General features: G+C 41.8%; 1 protein-coding gene across 1 annotated transcript; it reads right to left on the reverse strand.

Annotated features, from left to right (window-relative positions):
* Positions 1 to 2,672: 2,672 nt before the first annotated feature.
* Positions 2,673 to 17,960, reverse strand: gatad2b (GATA zinc finger domain containing 2B; the record flags this gene model as incomplete). Its single annotated transcript, XM_071547393.1, has 6 exons — positions 2,673 to 2,809; positions 4,196 to 4,406; positions 10,980 to 11,090; positions 13,095 to 13,297; positions 15,703 to 16,078; positions 17,790 to 17,960. Coding segments are annotated over 6 exons (1,209 nt in total), but the record flags the coding sequence as incomplete, so codon positions are not given.
* Positions 17,961 to 19,181: the final 1,221 nt, after the last annotated feature.

Genomic DNA, 19,181 nt, shown 5'->3' on the forward strand with positions numbered 1-19,181 from the left:
CACACGGCTAGATAATCCATCGCAGCAAACATGAAGCCTTCATTTGGTTTTGCCTACTTTTGTTTTATCGTTTTTTCATTGTGCCAAGTTGAGTGTTTTCATATCAGCGCGCACATTAGATTACGCTCTGCTGACTATCAATCACCTGACACCCACCAGGAAATAATCCCTCAAAAACATGTCGCTTTACAAACTTTCTTGCTTGTTAATTTCAAGATAGGTTTGACACCATAAATTTTGTATTTTAAAAATGGAGAACGAGTAAATGTTAAAAATCTAATTACATACAGCCTGCATTGCAAAATGATTCGGGGAAATAGGGAAAAATGGGCTAGAACTCTTAATGACACTGGTATTCTCCTTTAAGGCAGGGTGACACATCCCATCTATTCAATGGTAGGGAAACTCTGGGATACATTACTGCCTTTAAATGAATCAATTCACAAAAAAAACATTTTGAGCAATTAAATTAATAAATAAAATGTGCAAAGGAAATCAAATTTCATTTCATTTTTTCCAGACTGTTTTTATGTAGCTGTGGTCAGGGAGGAACCGCCATCCCATGACTGGCCGATATCTCATATTTAATTAAAAACCAATATCGGCAAACCGATATATCGGTCTAACCCTACTTCACACGATGGAAACCAGGGCTTTGAGAGCTGACACTCTATAGTTACATCCCACATTTGCAAATATCAGCATCGGCAAAGAAAATTAGGATAAAACCATGAATTAGCCATTAAAAACACACCCTGATGCAATCCACAATACTCAAGGATCTCTCCCCTGACTCTCTGGTAGACAGATAGCATCCAGACCTTAGGGACTCTGAATTGTAACATTCTTTTCCTTTTTAAAAAAATGTTTTTCCAATTGGAAATATGAAAAGTGCTCCTCCGGAGTGATGCGACTCGTGTGCATCGCTCGCACACAATGATTGATCCATGTCTCTCCCATAAAAGATATAATCCACATCCATCTCTTTTTTTTCTCTCAAGCTAGGCATCTATACATAATCCATATAGATATTTCAATAGTTTCTGTTTTTAGCTATGTTGATTATTATCGTCTCCGGGGGCCGATACCTCTCAGGTACGCCGCCGTTTCATTAGGAGACGCCGCAAAAAAAAATGAAAGGGGGAGAGGGGGGGGGGGGGAACAACAATCAGAAAACCCTACTACAACAAGAAAAGGAAAAAAAGATTTTCTAGGTACAGAGTCTGTGGTTTGGGCGGCACAAAACGTACTCCCACCTTCAGATCTGAGTCCTCTCCATTTTCGCAAAGAACACACGGTGCCACGAGGAACTATTAGGTAAAAAGGGTTTTAAGTCTCTGCATACTGGATAAAGCGAAGGCATTGAGGGGCGACGAGGGACACCGGGGAGTCAGTGCCGGGTAGCGGAGATGGGATGAAACCAGGAGGGGGGGGGAAATCACCTTTGCTTATCTCTGAGTGGAGGGCATCATCTCCCCTGCGAATACTGGATGAGTCAACTTTGTAGACACCGTCCTCCAGTTCAGTCAGCACTGTGTCCCGCCAAAATCTGTCACTTCCTTTCCTTATTGGCGTCTTATCGTCTCGCTGGTCCGTTGAAGGTACCGGGTCCGTCAGTCCTGCTTGCTTAGCGCAATTACGTCTCGCGTGCATCCTTCTTATTAGCGGCGTTGCAATGAAATCAGTCAGTAACAGGAGAGGCCGACGTCTTAAAAAAAAAAACGAGTAAACGAATGAACCGTTGATGGGGGTATGGTAGGAGTAGAGTAGCAAAAAAAAAGAGAAAGAAATACAAAATGAGCTTTCTAAGGCTGTGATCACATAGGATTGCTCTTTTGAACACACCTGCGCCGTTTTTTTTTTTCTGTTATTTTCAAACGGTTTGGTGGCGGCAGGTGTGCGGTCTCCTCCAAACTATGCACCTGGCGTTTTGGATGCATGTTTTTCGAAAATAGGCTTTGAAGCAGGTTCTATCTAGGTGGAGCTCTTGACGAGATGATTAAACTCCTCATCCTCCTTTTCGAGAGCAAGCGGAGCAATCGCTGACTTGTCCATTTTTTTTTTTTATCTTTGCCGACATTATCCCCCCTTGTTACTTCAGGTCAGCTAGCCGACGCTCATCAGATAGCTGACGAGTCGGCTTTGTGTTTGAGCAGGAGAAAAGACTCCTATCTGATCACGGCATAAAGCGACCCTGCAATAGTTCGCCCTCCCTCCCCAAAAATAAATATGAGTGAAGGTAGAGAAACAAAAAAATGGACACACACTACTTAAGCATAACAAAAAAAAGCATAATATGAGTAATAGTAACTGAAGCAAAAAAAGGTAGTTGTAGTAATAATAATAATAGCGCTACCGACAGCAATAATAATGGGAATTACAATTGTTAAACAACGCTGACAAAGAATTTTTGCTATAGTAAGAAAAATTTGAGATGCACTGACAGTTTAGTGTGTTTGTCTTGACTTGGTGGGTTTTTCATGGGTTGGTTTTAAGGTAGGCACACGGACAGGCACTGCATGCGATGGGGTGGGGGGTGGGAGGGTGTGGGGGTGGGGGTGTTGGCTGAGCTGGGAGTGCTTTAGTGAAGGGGGTGGGGGGGGTGGGCAAGAGGGTAGAATGGGGTGGCTTCCGAGAGGGGGGGGGGGGGGCAAGAGGGCTTGGGCGGGGGCTCATTTCTGTCCGGTGATGGACTGCGATATGGAGCGAGGAGGAATCATGTCCAACAGGTACTCCCTCTGCCGGTCTGCTAAGCTGGAGCTCTTATGGGCTCCAACCGCCGCTGGGTTCAGATAGGCAATATTTAACCCTGAAAGACAGAGAGAGAAGCAAAGAATAAGAGATGTATAAAGATTAACAATCACTATGCCCCAGCATTATAGAGGCCTTTACAGTTGTGTCAGAAATATATCAACCAGGGGCCGGATTCACAAAACTCTCTTAAGAAAAAAAATCTTCTCAAGTGCCATTTTTTTTCTTAACTTTAGTCTTAAGAAAAAAAAAAAAAAGGAAAAAATGCTATTCTCAAAAACAGTTCTTATATATTTTCTTCTTATGTTTCTTCCTAAGAAAAAACTTAGGAATAAATGGTATTATTGAAATTAAAGTTCTCAAATTTGTTCTTGATTTTTTTCTTAACTTTAAGACACTTCACCTGTCTTAAAACTCCTACAGTGAAAAGGTAAGCCTCTAATATCATATATTTAAACACATTTTAGACAAGTAGGTTATAGTTCAAAGTCTTCATAGGTTCCCCTACACCTAACATTAAGATGAACATTTATTGTAAAGCTTTATTTGGTGTAGGGCCAGGTAGGCCTCTGTCTCATGTTTATTGAAAATAAGATGCAAATTTTACAGTTACCAACAGCAACCGATGTTTAAATCTTTGCTCTAGTTGCCCTAAATAGGTTTTTCCCCAATTGTTTTGTAGATGGAAGCACTTTGGGTTGCCTCCTAGCCTTGTCTCCTAGCCTCCTAGCCTTGTCTCCTAGCCTCAATGTCAGTAAGCCTAAATTTTATTAACCAGAATTAATTCAGGCCCTATTTTGAGAAGTTCTTAAGTAGGAAAATTAAAGAAATTCGTAAGAAATGAGACCGCTACACAGAAAATATTGAGGAATTGCACTTAAGAGCCTTCTTAAGAACTTCCTAAAATTTCCTCTTATGTCATTTCTTAAGATCTATCTTAAGAACACATTGGTGAATCCGGCCCCAGGTCCAGCTCCATCATGGAGGTCCATTGGAGAATTGGCTACGATGTCTAAATATATGATGGGACGATATATCGCAATACACATGTGACAATACGTATCGCGGGTCAGAAAAATTAATCGCAATCTTAGCAACATTTTATTCTGCAAACCATCTCATCTGTGAGATGGTTTGCAAGGTCTCCATCCAAATTATATTATTTGCACATTGTAATAAGGTTTATAAATTGTTTACATTCCAGCAAGCCAATGCCATCGCTAGGAAGATTTGTGGCTCAGAAATAAACAGAATTCTGCACAGTCAGACTTTGTTGTCATTGAACTTTTAGTTATTACATCGTACCGTGTTTGCATTGAATTGTGAACCCTATATCGCGTATCGAATCGTATCATGAGATAAGCATATTGTCCCATCCCTATAACAACTAGGCTAGAAAAAGATAACTGAAAAAGACTGTCCACACAGTATACATTGTAGGTACCGGGGATATTGTAGAGCTGGCGGCGGCTATCATGCTGCAGTCTACTGCTGCTACTGCTGCTTCCTCCACCACCGCTGGCACAGCGCTTGGCATTGCTCATTCCCATCAGGCTGCTGGCCACGGACAGCTGGGAGGCCTGGGCAAAGTTGGACAGGACGCCCCGCGCCGAGCTGGACAGACCTCGCTGCAGGGAGGCCTGAGGCTGGGGAGCCTGGAGACAGTACAGACATGCCATAAGCTATAGCAGCACAATCACACAGCACTGGAATTACTACCTAGTGGTGGTCAGCTGATGCACTGAAAACTGAATTTCAGTTTTCAGGATGTCAGCAGGTAAAAGAAAGTTAGTTTCAGATCTTTTCATTGCAACCTAGGATGAAATAAGACCATATTTACAATGAAAAACAAAGAAAGTGAAAATAGTCTTCTGAAATAAAAATGAATCTGTATTAATCTAAGAGTGGACCTGCAGCACAAAGACACCTGTCATTATGTGGTGAAAAAAATGTCATCTAATAACTGGATTTAAAGTCACACTTGAATGAAAAATGACTTTTTTGCTTTTTTAGCTCATTCAAACTTTCATACCAGCTACCTATTTGACAATTAATGCCAAAAAAAGGACAAAATAATATTTTTGTGTCATTTTTTTAATATCAAAATCTCATTACTTTTACTTCCTGGAAAACAGAAAATCTTTAGTGGTGACCTCATGGTGTACATACAAATTCCAACCAATAAATCCATCACAAATTTTTGAACAATCCCACCCTTCCCATCAAATAAAACTGCCTTTCTCTCCCTAACTGACATCTCATTGGTTTACACTTTCGAATGATCCCTCTCCATGTTATGTCCTGCCCTGATATCCTGTTTCAACAGGAAATACATCACATTAAGGAAGCAAGATGCTCTCAAAATGTGATCTTTGTTTCTTTAAGACCAATACTTTTTAAGGCCTTAAATTAAGATCGTTTTAAGACTTTTCAGACTGTTTACAGACTCCAATGTGTCCCAAAATCCACTTTTGTCCTCCTCTAAAATCTCCTTACCTGCCAAATGCACTACTGCCAAGTTATAAGGCTGCACAATCAAGCTCCACCCATCTCCATCTCTCTGATTTGACATTTTGAACTTAGAAGTGTAAGCGGGTTGTGATCGGTATAGACAACCACATCACCACCACTGCTTGACACATAGACCTCAAAGTGCTGAACTGACAAAACTGGAGCTAGCACCTCTATTTCTATAGTAGAATTAAGCCCTCTGATGGTGATTCAGGCTCAGCTTACATCAACACCACTCCCACCTCAAGGTCACATGCATCAACGGTTAACTTAAAAAGGGAGAGAGAAGTCAGAAGACAGAATAGCTTTAAAGGGAATTAGGCTTGGGCTGATATTAGATATTAGAGAATATTGCCACATTTACCGCGATATTCCCCTCATCCCCCAAACCGATCCCTGCCCCACCCGGCCGCCGCACCATGTGTAGCTTAGATCACAATTGTGCAAGCTTTTACCTATGATTTACTAGACTGGAATCCTGGAATGGAAAGCTATGGAATTTTTGCAAAGCCATGGAATTTTTCATGTGCATGTGTGTGTGTGCCAGCTTAACATTAGCTAATGGCAGCATGCCTGCTGCTGATAAATGCAATAACCAAAATATGTCTTGTCAGTGGAGTGTGTGTGTGTGTGTGTGTTAAGGTTAGACTGCTATATTGCTTTGACCATATATGCGGTTCATATCAAGCTTTAATTAAAAATCTGCTTTTAATCTGCTTTTTTCCCCCTAAATTACGTTTTGATGGGTTTCTACACAAGACTGCATGTTTTAGTTTTATCATCCGGGGTTTCAATGGAGAGTTTTCATAGTTGTAGTGAAAAATTGTCATTTTACTTCAAGCGGGTTCCCTTTTCCACAATCAGCCCGTTTTCCCGGAAATAGCAGGAATGAGCAAATTACATGAAATGGCTATTGGATCCTCCAATGCTTGAATAATAAGACCCTAGAACTCTGATGTAATTTTTGAAGAAAATTTTTGAAGGCGATAATATGGTATATTGCGATATTTTGGCGGGACAATATGGCAATATTAAATTTTGGATATCACCCGAGCCTAAAGGGAATCTTTGCCGCTGCCACTGTACTTTTGGTCAATTCGGATGGCTACTGTTTTCTACTGAAGCGTTGGAAGAGTTGTTGCAAGAGACACCCGTAGTGAGCAGCCATAAGAGATGCCCATGGTGAGTAGGGTGAGCAGCCAAGCCATTTCAAGTACAGAATGATGCTGAATGTGATAACCTGTCTCCTTATCCCACCCCCTCACCCCGGATCCACTCTGAGGAAAATACTTTAAATACTATCTGCTTAGTGTCTGGGCCCCTATTCTCAAGCTTCAGATAGCTTATTTCACATATCTCCATTATGTCTCATATGATTCTACCTGTATTTTAATTGATTTATGAATAAACTAAACGGAAACTGAACTGAACTACTGTGTGAATGCTAGGATGCAAGGAGGAAAAGAATAGTGAGTGAGTTCTCACCATTTGCCAGAAAAAGGGTATGAACTATGTTGTGGCTCTGAGCAATCAAACAACCACAATATGAAAAAAAGGCAAAAAAAAAAAAAAAAAAAAATCTTCGGGTATGCAGTTTGCCTTTCACGCCGGATGATTATGAGTGAAAATTGTTATCGATTTGTTACCGAAACAATGATAACATTAGCTTGATGTAGGCTATTGATTATCTCTATCATGTGAATGCAAGGAACAACTGTGAGGAAAGCGGCATCCTCACAGTAGCATACTCCCTGCTCTCATTAGCATCTAATGCTGCATAAGCCTCCTGTGCCTTGCCATCCAACACACTCTGAATAAGCAATGCCCATTTATCCTCAGGCCGCTCTAGCTCTTGAGCAATTTCGTCAGATGCATCCCAAAACAAACCCGCTACCTCATGGTTAACCTTAGCAATCAATCTCCAGCGACTACCTATATCAAAGCGAGTTTCATGCTGGCACTGCAGCTGGCTGTTCAACTGCTTTATCTTATCCTGCTTCAAAGCAAAAGTTCTTCTCTCTTGCTTAAATTTGCTTGTCACTCTCTTTTTCTTGTCGTTCTCTTTCTCTCTCTCATTCAGGATCAGGCAAACGTAGAATCACCAAACAGACCTCAAGAATATCCAGCTTTTTGGCCTGTGGATCAATGGGGAGCGTGTCTATGTTCTCAGGGTCCTATGTTCCCCAGTTCTACATATGTGCTCTCCCAGGGTCCTATGTTCCCAGGGTCCTATGTTTAACCCTAACCCTAACTAACCATATTAAGCAAATACAGAGCTGGGGAACATCTTTTTCAGGTTCCCATTATGTGCTATATAGAGCTGGGGAACAAAGGACCCAGGGAACATAGGACCCTGGGAGAGCACATATGTAGAACTGGGGAACATAGGACCCTGGGAACATAGGAATGACTCCGATCAATGTCTACATTGACAGAACTCTGCATCAAACTGCCATCTAAGCTAGCTTAACAACAAAACTAGTGCATAACAGGGAAAATATTCCACATCAAGGCTACACACATATTCTGAGCTGACACACTAATCACTAGGACTTAACTACAAAAGGGACAATGGCATTATCTTACTCAAAATACTGTTCCCAGGGTCCTATGTTCCCAGGGTCCTAAGTTCTCAGGGTCCTAAGTTCCCATGGTCCTAAGTTCCCAGGGTCCTATGTTCCCATGGTCCTAAGTTCCCAGGATCCTAAGTTCCCAGGGTCCTATGTTCCCATGGTCCTAAGTTCCCAGGGTCCTATGTTCCCATGGTCCTAAGTTCCCAGGGTCCTACATTCCCCAGTTCAATATTATGTTAACACATTAACCCTCCTATTGTGTTCGGGTCAAATTTGACCCGTTTCAAGTTAAAATATTTCATAAATATTATCATTTTTTTTTATTTATTGGAACAAGGCTTCAAAACAGCTATATAAACACAACAAAACCAATGGTTATCATTTTATTTGATTTTGAAGGTCTGGCAAAATTGTTACATCTGTGGTGTTCCGGGTCAAATCTGACCCGGCAGAGAATATTAAAGAGTCTGGGTGGTTCTGTGGATACAATTTTACACAAACTTGACTCAAACTCTGGTTTGGGTTGGGTTTGATCCACAAAACTACCCAGAATGTTTTATTGCTGCATGCCATTTTGATGATTTGATGATTTGGTTTGATGAAAAGTAAATGTAGATTTTGTGGTTATGAATGGATAACAAGTTAGTTATGAGGTAAAACACTACATTGGGTTATATTAAGCAAATACAGAGCTGGGGAACATCGTTTTCAGGTTCCCATTATGTGCTATATAGAGCTGGGGAACATAGGACCCTGGGAACATAGGACCTTGGGAACATAGGACCCTTGGAACATAGGACCTTGGGAACATAGGACCTTGGGAACATAGGACCTTGGGAACATAGGACCCTGGGAACATAGGACCTTGGGAACATAGGACCCTGGGAGAGCACATATGTAGAACTGGGGAACATAGGACCCTGGGAACATAGGAATGACTCCAATAGCTGACCTGCCAGTTACCATCTAGGTTAACTTACAACAAATTAGCCTAACTGCCAACAGCTAACAAACTGACTCAAGCTTCTGTAGATACATTCACCCGCATGCACACATGCAGCTTAACACTTAAAGTGAAGTGGACCTAACTAGCAAATAACAAAATTACCCAACCTCAAGGCTATTGTTTTCAACCTGACAACTATTACTGACGTGCTACAAAACAATTGTTACAAAAGCTAACAGTGATACATAACATGGTAACATGACTGAAGTTTGCTAATAAGCTAATAATGCTAAGAGTTACTAATATGCCAAGAACTGATACCCTACTAAGCATATCCATACAGAAGAATGGCCTGACGTTTCAAATGGGCCTCGCCCACAAAGTGATATAACCCCGCTCTATTTCTATGGGCAAAACAAAAAAATCAACATTTTCTGTGGTTGCTTTCTGATAATTTATGTGAAATGTATATGGTGTAAATAATTTGTCGTTACCTTTTCACAGTTATCAAAGAACTGCATTATCATAAAATGTGTTTTCTGGAAGTCACAAAATGCTAACAAGCTAGCAAACTTCCGTGCAATCTTCCGTTCAAGAGAGGAGTCATGCTAGCATTTTGAGACTTCAAGAAAAAAACATTTCAATGATCCTGCTGATGTTTGACAGCCATGGAAATGTAACAAATTAGTTACACCATATACATTTCACATAAATTATTAGAACACAGACAATAAATCAACATTCTCTGTGGTTGCTTTGTTTTGTTCATAGAAACTCAATAGGGTTTCGCACTTTGTAGTCGCCAATCTTATCTATGGCTATCTAAGGGATCAACTCTAAAAGCTCCCTTTAAAAAAAAACGTGGAGCCTATGTGCTGGATGTATGTTCAGGTATGTGATGAAAGACAAGAGAAAAGGAAGGGCTGGTTGGAGGAAGAGTGTACAAGACAGAGCTCACCACTTCCGATGTCAGCTTAGCAGTACCAGCACAAGCATGCTCCACCATGAGCGACCAGCTCCTTCTGTTCTTCTGAGGAATAATCGTCTGTTCGGGGTTTTTTTTTTTTGTATTGTAGATTGAGACACCAAACAAAACAACAAGTCTGGCAATCAGCAAAACAGGCAGGTAGGGGCAATCTTCATTAGCAGACAAAAGTTTGTTAGTGCAGGCCAAATTCAGCGCGTCCTTCACCCTCTTTGATAACAGGCTAACTCACACATTCAAAACCCCTCGCCTTTGAGTCGCATGACTTTTTCACCAATCCAAAACTCTGCTGCTACCCATTCCAACCAACCAGCATTAGAAAAAGAAAGGAAAAGAAATGTGCTTCTTTTAATTGACTCATGTGCCTGTCAATCAAACCTCAATCTCGGAACCCATCGTCTATCGGTCTGACAACGATTAGACTCTGGGGGCGACGGCCGATATTTCAGGGTTTCCAGTGTCTTCCTCTTCCGTGCGCCGGTCATTGTTTACAGTCCGATTAGCAATTTGAGACACGAGATTGGAGTCGGAGTTGAGCGACGACGTCTCATATGCAGATATCTGTTTATAGAGATAAACCGAAATGTCGTCTGGACCTAAAAAACTTGTGAAACAATCCGGTCGTAGACGTCGTCTCTCAACTCCGACTCCATTCTCGCGTCTCAAGTTGCTAATCGGACTGTAAACAATGACCGGTGCACGGAAGAGGAAGTCTTGGCCCGGATGTCCGCTGGCTACACCGGAAACCCCGAAATATTGGCCGTCGCCCCCAGAGTCTAATCGTCGTCAGACCGATAGACGATGGGTTCCGAGATTGATCAAACCTAAATAAAAAACGCTTTTCCTGCTTTTTATGACATTTGACATTCATTGCTGATTATTTCCACATACTCAAGAATGATTTAATATTCAGGTGAGCTACAGTGGAAGAGGTCGTCAGGGTGTTTGTTGATTTTTCAACACGTAACTACCTGTCACATTCAAGACTATTCCATGACAAAGAACAAAAGTTACATGAACAATGTTTATCAGGTAATGCTATGTACATCACTTGAGACTTGAGTCAGGGAATTTGTTTTTCTTCGCAAGTGACGAGACCTAGCAGCCAAGCTTGATGTTAAACACAACTGAGTAAACTTTCTAAACCTTTCTAAGCCTTGCGAAAAACACGACTTTCAAATTGCATGGGTTTTGCGTATATGCTGCGGCGTACCTGGCGGAGGGCATGGTGTCGGATCATGGTGTCGGTCTTGGTGGCGTTGGGGCCGGGCGGGGCCGAGCTGGGGGACAGGGCCGCCTGCTGCTGCAGCCTCTGTTCAATCTCCTGATATGGAAACAGAAAGACAGTCAGGGATAGACACGGATTTCTGGTCAGTGTTACACATAACATTCACATTATTTTAACAAGGGCAGGCCTGGTACTCCTAGTAGCTCGTGGTGGGTTTGAAAACATCTGAAAAAATCCTGTTTATCTTAATCTTAAATCAGGGTATATGCAGGAATCCTGAAGTTAAATTCAATACCTTTTAAGACCTTTTTTAAGACCTTTTCAATATATTTTAAGACCTCAACACCACTTTGAGCTGTAACCGGTTACATCAGCGACACACCTTTAACTTACATTTACTATACAGTGATTTTCAGATTGCAAAACTAAACAGTCTTAGTTTGCGATAACTTCTATGGACCACTGTATCAATACAACAGAATTCAGTTTAATACCTCATAAAATGGCGATTAAGACTTTTTAATACTTTTTAAGGGCCTTCATTTTCACTAAATTGATTTATTACCTTTTAATACTTTTTAAGACCCCGCGGACACCCTGTAAATCTTAAATAAAAAAGCTGTGTACTTTGCAAATTCTTTTCTTGACAGATAACAATTAACCTCACACACACCATTTAGAAAACAAATATTGTAGTGCTTCTCTTACCACATTAAACAGACAAGTAGAATTAACACAATTAAAAACTGTTAAGTGTTAAGTGTACTGTTAAGAACTTACTGTTTGTAAGTCACCATTTAAAATGATAAAATAATAAAATAACTAGAAATAATATAATAATATTATAAATAATTGTTAGCATGGCCTGCCCTCTACTGGCCCCAAAGATGTACAGCACTTAATTGCAGTTACAGCCGATGCGTAATTATCAATTATATTATTGATCCTATTTTTTAAACTTCTGACCACAAGTACTTGAATACGCTACAAAACACTTGGATTATGTTGCACAAGCAAGATACATTTTGTTTGGAGAAATTTGATGGACATTTTCTGCTTTTGTTGGAGCTGTAAAAATATGCCCCTGTTAACTTCAATAGTTTGGGAGAAGGCTGAGGTGGAACTGTGGGGGACAACATGCTGTGTGTTCAAACTTCAATGTTTCCACTGACATGGAGGTGAGTAGATAATGAGTGGATTTTCATTTTGGGGTATATTCTGTTAACTGTAACCCACTCACATGCATCTTTCATGAATTATCTTTTCAACCAGAAAAAAGGTAAAAGCTAGACAAGCTAGTAAACAACAGAACTTCAGAGCTTTATATAACATAGCTAAGGTGTGCTGTAAAATATTTCAAAATGTATAGCCTAGCTATGTATCGCGGTATAATACCAGCAACATAGCTTATACAGTAGTAGACTGCATAATACATTTTTGATTATTTTTGGGGGATTTTTGTGCTCATTAGACAGTTTTAAAGACTGGGAGAGATGGGGGGGATGACATGTGACAAAGGTCCTGGGCCGGATTCAAACCCAGGATGTGCCTTACACCAATGGTTCTCAACGTGGGGTCCGGGGACCACTGGGGGTCCTTGAGGGGGTTCCAGGGGGTCCCCAGCAAATTGATGAATTTTTAAACTTTAGCATTATTTCATTTACAAGAAGTTAACACAAATAGAGAATGTAGAAGAATGACTGTTTTGATCATAGTTTCTCTGTTATCTCTCTACCTACAATACAGATAGTCATGGGATTCTGGACAAAATCATATCTAACAATAAAAATATTCTCAGATTTGGGTCTGAGAGACAAAATCTCATCAAATGGGGGTCCGTGGCTCTAATGTGGACTAAACTAGGGGTCCTTGATATGAAAAAGGTTGAGAATCACTGCCACAGACCACTGAGCCACCAGGACGCCCCAAGAAAACTACAAATTTTAGTAAGTAATTTCAACAGAATTGCTGTGCTTAGATACAAAGTCAGCGTCCCGAACACCACCACCTCCCCCGACCTGAGAAACATAAAGCCAGAATACCACTATGTACAGAAAATGTAGTCACACGTGTCACGGCCCTCAGGACATTCATGCTGACCTGCTCCTGCTGCAGAGCCTTCACGAAGGCGTTCTTCAGCCTGTTGGTGTGCTCCGCCTTCAGAGCCTTCTTCTGATTGGAGGTCATGCACTGCTCGCAGAGGATCCGCCCGCTCTTCTCCTGCTTCCAGTGGGGGGTGAAGTCGGTTCTGCATTGGGCGCAGAAGAAGGGCTCCATGCGGGCCAGCGCCCCCCGGAGTTTACCTGGAGAGAGAGAGAGAGAGAGAGAGGACTCCGCATCAGCCAGTAAGACGGTTTGGACCGGCAGTTCCCTTTAAATATCTTAAGCCCTATTATAGTCTTACTAGAATTTATAACCTCCTCCTCTTCTATCCTCTCTCCTCTCCTCTCCTTGTCTCCTCTCCTCTCCTTTCCTCTCCTCTCCTTGTCTGCTCTCCTCCCTCCTCTCCTCTCCTGTCCTCTCCTCTCCTTGTCTCCTCTCCTCTCATCTCCTTGTCTCCTCCTCTCCTCAGCTGTCCTCTCCTCCTCTCCTTGTCTCCTCTCCTCTCATCTCCTTGTCTCCTCCTCTGCTCTCCCATCCTGTCCTCTCCTTGTCCCCTCTTGTCCCCTCTTCTCCTCTCCTCTCCTCTCCTCTCCTTGTCTTCTCTCCTCTTCTCTCTCCTTGTCTCCTCTCCCGTCCTGTCCTCTCCTTGTCCCCTCTTGTCCCCTCTTCTCCTCTCCTCTCCTCGTCTCCTCTCCTCTTCTCTCTCCTTGTCTCCTCTCCTCTCCTCCTTTCCTCTCCTCCCCTTGTCTCCTCTTCTCCTCTCCTCGTCTCCTTTCCTCTCTCCTCTGCTTATCTCCTCTCTCCTCCTTTCCTCTCCTCTCCCCTTCTCTCCTCTCCCCTCTCCTCTTCTCCTCTCCTCTCCCATCTCCTCTCCTCTCCTGTCCTTCTCTCCTCTCCTCTCCTCTCCTCTCCTCTCCTCTCCTCTCCTCCATGGTGGGACACACAAACACACAAACCGCTCTCCAATTATAGTAGTGGGATGTCGGACCTCATGTAATTAATGAATTACCCTGTAACCCCAATCACTGGTGCCCCGGGTACAATTGTACAAGGCCAATTTTAATGTTAATTTTAACGTTAATATAGAACCTCCTTGCATGGCAGATATGCACCAGGATTAAAATCACCAACTATTTCAGCAATTATTACAAATCACTACACATCTTCAAGAAACACCATTTTAATATGCAGGGTGGGGGTGCTTAAATAAACTGGCCACTGTGTGAATACAGTGGATTTCAATAGTTTACACAGCTTTTCAAATATTCTCAAGGTTTTTGCCTTGAGGCCTGAAATGAAAACCCATTACATCAGATGTTTTTCCCTTTCTCTTGGATACAGTGACCATCAAAATCAAGGTAAAACTGATTTCTGACTATGTATTGAAATGGAAAACTAAAACACCTTGGTTTCGCTAAACGATAATGAAACTTTAATGATCTCTTAGGGAAATTGGGTAAGTGTGCCAACCCTTGTTAATATTCAGCAGAAGCAGCTTTTACTCTGATAACAGCAGTAAGACCGTTTGAATGGGGACACAGGAATTTTCTCCCATTGTACTTTGCAGAAGAGTTCAAGCTCACTCGTATTGGAAGGGGGCCGCCTATGTAACTCTATATAGCACGATATTTCCTGGGATGAAAAAAAAAATAAATTCTCCACCCCTCCCGGCCATGGCACCATGTGTTAGTTTGATCACAATTGTACAAGCTTTTAAACTTGTAAACCTATAATCTACTAGGGGTAGGACAGTGAAAAACCCCCAAAAATAATCATACTTTGAAGTGAAAAATTTGTGGGTTCCCTTTTCCACAATCAGCCAGTTTTTCTGGAAAATAGCAGGAATGAGCGAATTGAACCAAAGCGCCATTGTTTCCTCCAGTGCTTGAATAGTAAGATCAAATTTCTAGGCTGTTAATAATAATAATAATAATATCGTATATCGCGATATTTTGGCGGGACAGTGTCGCGATATAAAATTTTGGATATCGCCCAAGCCTAGTCAGAAATAAGTAGCCCTTTTATTACCTCCGCCAAGGAGGTTATGTTTTCGGTGCCGTTTGTTTGTCTGTCTGTTAGCAGGATTACGGAAAAACTACTGGCCCGACTTTCATGAAACCTGGTGGAAGGGTGTAGCATGGGCCAAGGAAGAACCCATTAAATTTTGGAGTGGATCCGGATCCGGATCCGACTCACAAACGAGGGTTAGGGTTAGGGTTAGGGTTAGGGTTAGCACGAACCTTGGCGGAGGTCTGCGCTCTCCAAGTGCCATTCTAGTTTGTTTGTTTGTTTGTTTGTTTGTCTGTCAGCAGGATTACGGAAAAACTACTGGCCCGATTTTCATGAAACTTTGTGGAAGGGTGTAGCATGGGCCAAGGAAGAACCCATTAAATTTTGGAGCGGATCCAGATCCGACTCACGAACAAGCAATAATAGCACAAACCTTGGTGGAGGTCTGCTCTCTCCGAGTGCCCTTCTAGTTTTTATTTTGATGGTTACTATATCCAAATGAAAATGACAAGTCAGACCTTGAGGCAAATTTGAAAAGGCGTGTAGACGTTTGCAATGTACAGTCTTCCCTCCGTGTGTCTGCCGCTCAGCTCACCCTGGCTGTCGATGACGCTCTGCACCACCTCCTCCAGGCCCACCATGTAGATGAACTCGCTGTTCGCAGCCGAGGGCAGGAAGTGGAGGAGCGGGGCGGGGGGCTTGGGCGGCGGGATCTCCAGCAGGGTCTTCTCCAGCTGCTTCCTCAGGGCCAGCTTGGCCGCCGCCTGGCTGCTGGCCTGGTCGGCCATGGAGCTCACGCCGCCGCCGCCGCCGGCCGTGCTGGACATGGTGGACGGGCTGACCGCCGAGGCTCCGCCCAGGCCGCCCGCCACCCCGCCGCCCGCCGCCGCCGCCGCCTGCATGTGGGCCAGGTTCATGTACATGGCGCTGGAGCCCGAGCGCTGGGACGCCGCCACCTGCTGGCCGGTGGCCTGCAGAGAGAACGACAGTCGCTATTGCGTAGCAGAGAATGTGTCAGAGCCGACAGCTGCATTGTCAGTTATTTCTGGCTTGTATGCTGTGCTATGCAGGAGCTTTAACCATATTCATGTTCAGGGGTTCCTACACATTTTCAATTAAAAAAAACATTCCATACTTTTTCCAGGCCTTGATTCGTTTGGAGGATTTTTGTCTGGTGCTCAATATGATTTACGCAGATAGACATCTTGCCCCTGCCAAGGTTATTATCGTTAACCAAAACGAAATAACGAAAACTAGGTGTGAAAAAACATTTTCGTTAACTGAAATAAAAATAAAAACGAGGCTTTACAAAAAAACGATAACTAACTGAAACTGTATTGTGTGTTTACAAAACTAACTAAAATAAACTAAAATTATAGAAAACCCGCTTTAAAAACTAATTAAAACTAAACTGAAATTGAAAACAAAAAGTCAACACGAAATAAAAATAAAAACGAATGAAAAATGCAAAACTATAATAACCCTGGCCCCTGCTAACTAGGTCATATCACTGTATAGATGAAGATTGTTCTTCACAGTGACAAATATCAGAATATGTGAAATTAAAATTCCATATTTTATATATTATATGTTCTTGACCGGATTTGATTTTGGTGGGTATTTGATATAATGCATGCTGACAGCGGCTGGGTAATAAGAGCGTCCCTCTATCTGAACATTATTCTTCACATCAACAAAAACTGTGGACTCAAAGTGGCTCTACAACAACATAAAAGCTAGAATTATGTGTGTATCGGACCTGAACCGCAACATTTTCCACACTTTTCCAGACATTTTTTCAAATTCCCAAACAATTCAAGACCTGGAAATGATCAAATTCACTTTTTAATACTTTTCCAGACTTTCCAGACCTGCGTAGGAACCCTGCATAATCTAACTTAAAGCTGCACCAGGCAAGATGTTTTAACGGAAATAAAAAAACACCTTTTATCAGCCTAAATCAGGCAGTGGGACGGCAAAGATCTATGGTGATGTAAAACACTATGCAGGAAATGAGCAAAAGCACCAATCACGTAAGCTCATATTCTCTGCTGGAATTGTCCTCTAAAGCTGCACTAGGCAAGATTTTAATGTAAAAATGCAGCTGTCTTATCAGTCTAAATCAAAAAGTGGAAGAAGAGCGTCCCATCCCCCTAATTGAGTTGCTGTAGCTTCACCATAGTTACCCAAATTAAATTCGGAAGTCACAGTTTATTTGGAAAGTCCTATATTGATACTAAATAACTAACTATAATGTGTCACTAAAACGTCTCCAGAGTTTCAAATGATACTCATAATTGTGTGAAGACTAGTAAGACTATTGCTAATCAATATCTGGACTAGGGTTAGTTTAGGTTTGGGGTTAATATTAGAAATAGGGCCAGGTTAGGGTTGGGCATAGGTTTAAAAATGGGGTCAACTGGGGCCACTAATGTACCACATTACCTAGTGCAGCTTTAAAGGAAAAACACTACAACAGAATTAATTTCTTTTATTCTTACAATCTAGCTGTCCTAACTGTCCAGGATCACTGGATTAGTACATGCAAACTTGTTGAGGAATTTTTGCTTGGATGAACCAGAAACAATACTTAGTCCTCAAGTCAAGACATGGTATCTTACAAAAACATATGTATATATATTTGAAATGACCAGAGCTTGCTAGGCTTGGTGGGCACCGTACCTGCTGGTAGCCGACGGCGTTAGCCATGCTGCCGGAGCTGGTGCGGGCCATGCCGGGTTTGGAGGACACCCGCTGGCCCTGCAGCTGGGCAGGGTTGGGTGCTATCACCCTCTGGGACATCAGCATGGGCGGCAGGTTGGCGTTGGCTGCTGACCTGATGACTGTGTGACCCTGGAGGGAGAAAAACCAAGAGAGATTAAAGAAGGGAAGGTAGGAAGGATAAGGCTCAGAGTTCATTCATTCAGAGTTGAGGTAATCGTGCGTGTGTCATTTTTACATTTTGGATATGTCATTGTCAAGGATTTTTTTAAGAGGAGGTATACTTCGACTAATAAAGAAAATATATTTAGAGTAATTTAGGGCCTACTTAATAACTAGCTCTCTTTATTTAACTGATTAGGCTGGCAATCAATGCACCTAAAAGACAGCAGCTTCAACAACTTCATTCTATTTAGCCAAGCTAATACTGTATTCAATAGATGCAACCTCTTAGACCTTAAGCCATTTCCACATTATAGCACTTGACATTGAAAATTGATTAATTACAAACACAGATTAGCCTATAATAGGGCTAATGAACGAACAATGCAATGATGCAAGTCCATTTAATATGCCAATTAATAAAAGGCTATCATACCCAATGCTTCAAAAGTAGGTACACCATTATATTATTATTATAATAACAATAATCATAATAATTAAACAATAAGTTAAAATGACAAACATTATAATATATTAACATGATTCATATTATATGTTAATACTACTACTACTAATAATAATAATAATGAAGAACAAAGCTGTAAAAGGTGTCATTCTTACAGTCAATTTAACAACAAAATAATTTGTCTGTAAATAATAGGTGTACTTAAATTAAATTTAATATTCTCCCCTGCACCACCCCAACTGAGAGCTATTTGCCAGAGTCAGAATATGAGGACCTTGTCTCACATCGTTTTTGTTTTGGCTGAAGGTTATTAATATGCACTGTTCCTGTCAAATAAAGCAATAATAATAATAATAATAATAATGATAAGGGCGTAAGTGCATGACTTATGTGCACCGACTCTCAGCTTAATGAGGGAATTGCTAATGAGGGGAGTGAAGAGGTCCAACTTCTAGCCTGCCGATGCACAGCGGCTACGTCTCCATACCCAAACAATATGGCCAATACTGTGGTTAAGGTCGGGTGAATTTGTTCACATGAACCATGAACAGAATATTCCCCTCCTGGTTACAAAGGGAATGCTCTGGGCATGTAAGTGTAGCCAGTGTTGTCTAGGTCAGTGGTTCTCAACGTGGGGTCCGGGGACCACCAGGGGGTCCTTGAGGGGGTTCCAGGGGGTCCCAAGCAAACTGATGAATTGTTAAACTTCAGCGTTATTTCATTTA

Source organism: Centroberyx affinis, unplaced genomic scaffold (assembly GCF_046629955.1).
Source record: "Centroberyx affinis isolate AG114_WGS23_722 - 3 ecotype Tasmania unplaced genomic scaffold, CSIRO-AGI_Caff_v1 ptg005880l_1, whole genome shotgun sequence".
NCBI classification, from domain to species: domain Eukaryota; kingdom Metazoa; phylum Chordata; class Actinopteri; order Beryciformes; family Berycidae; genus Centroberyx; species Centroberyx affinis.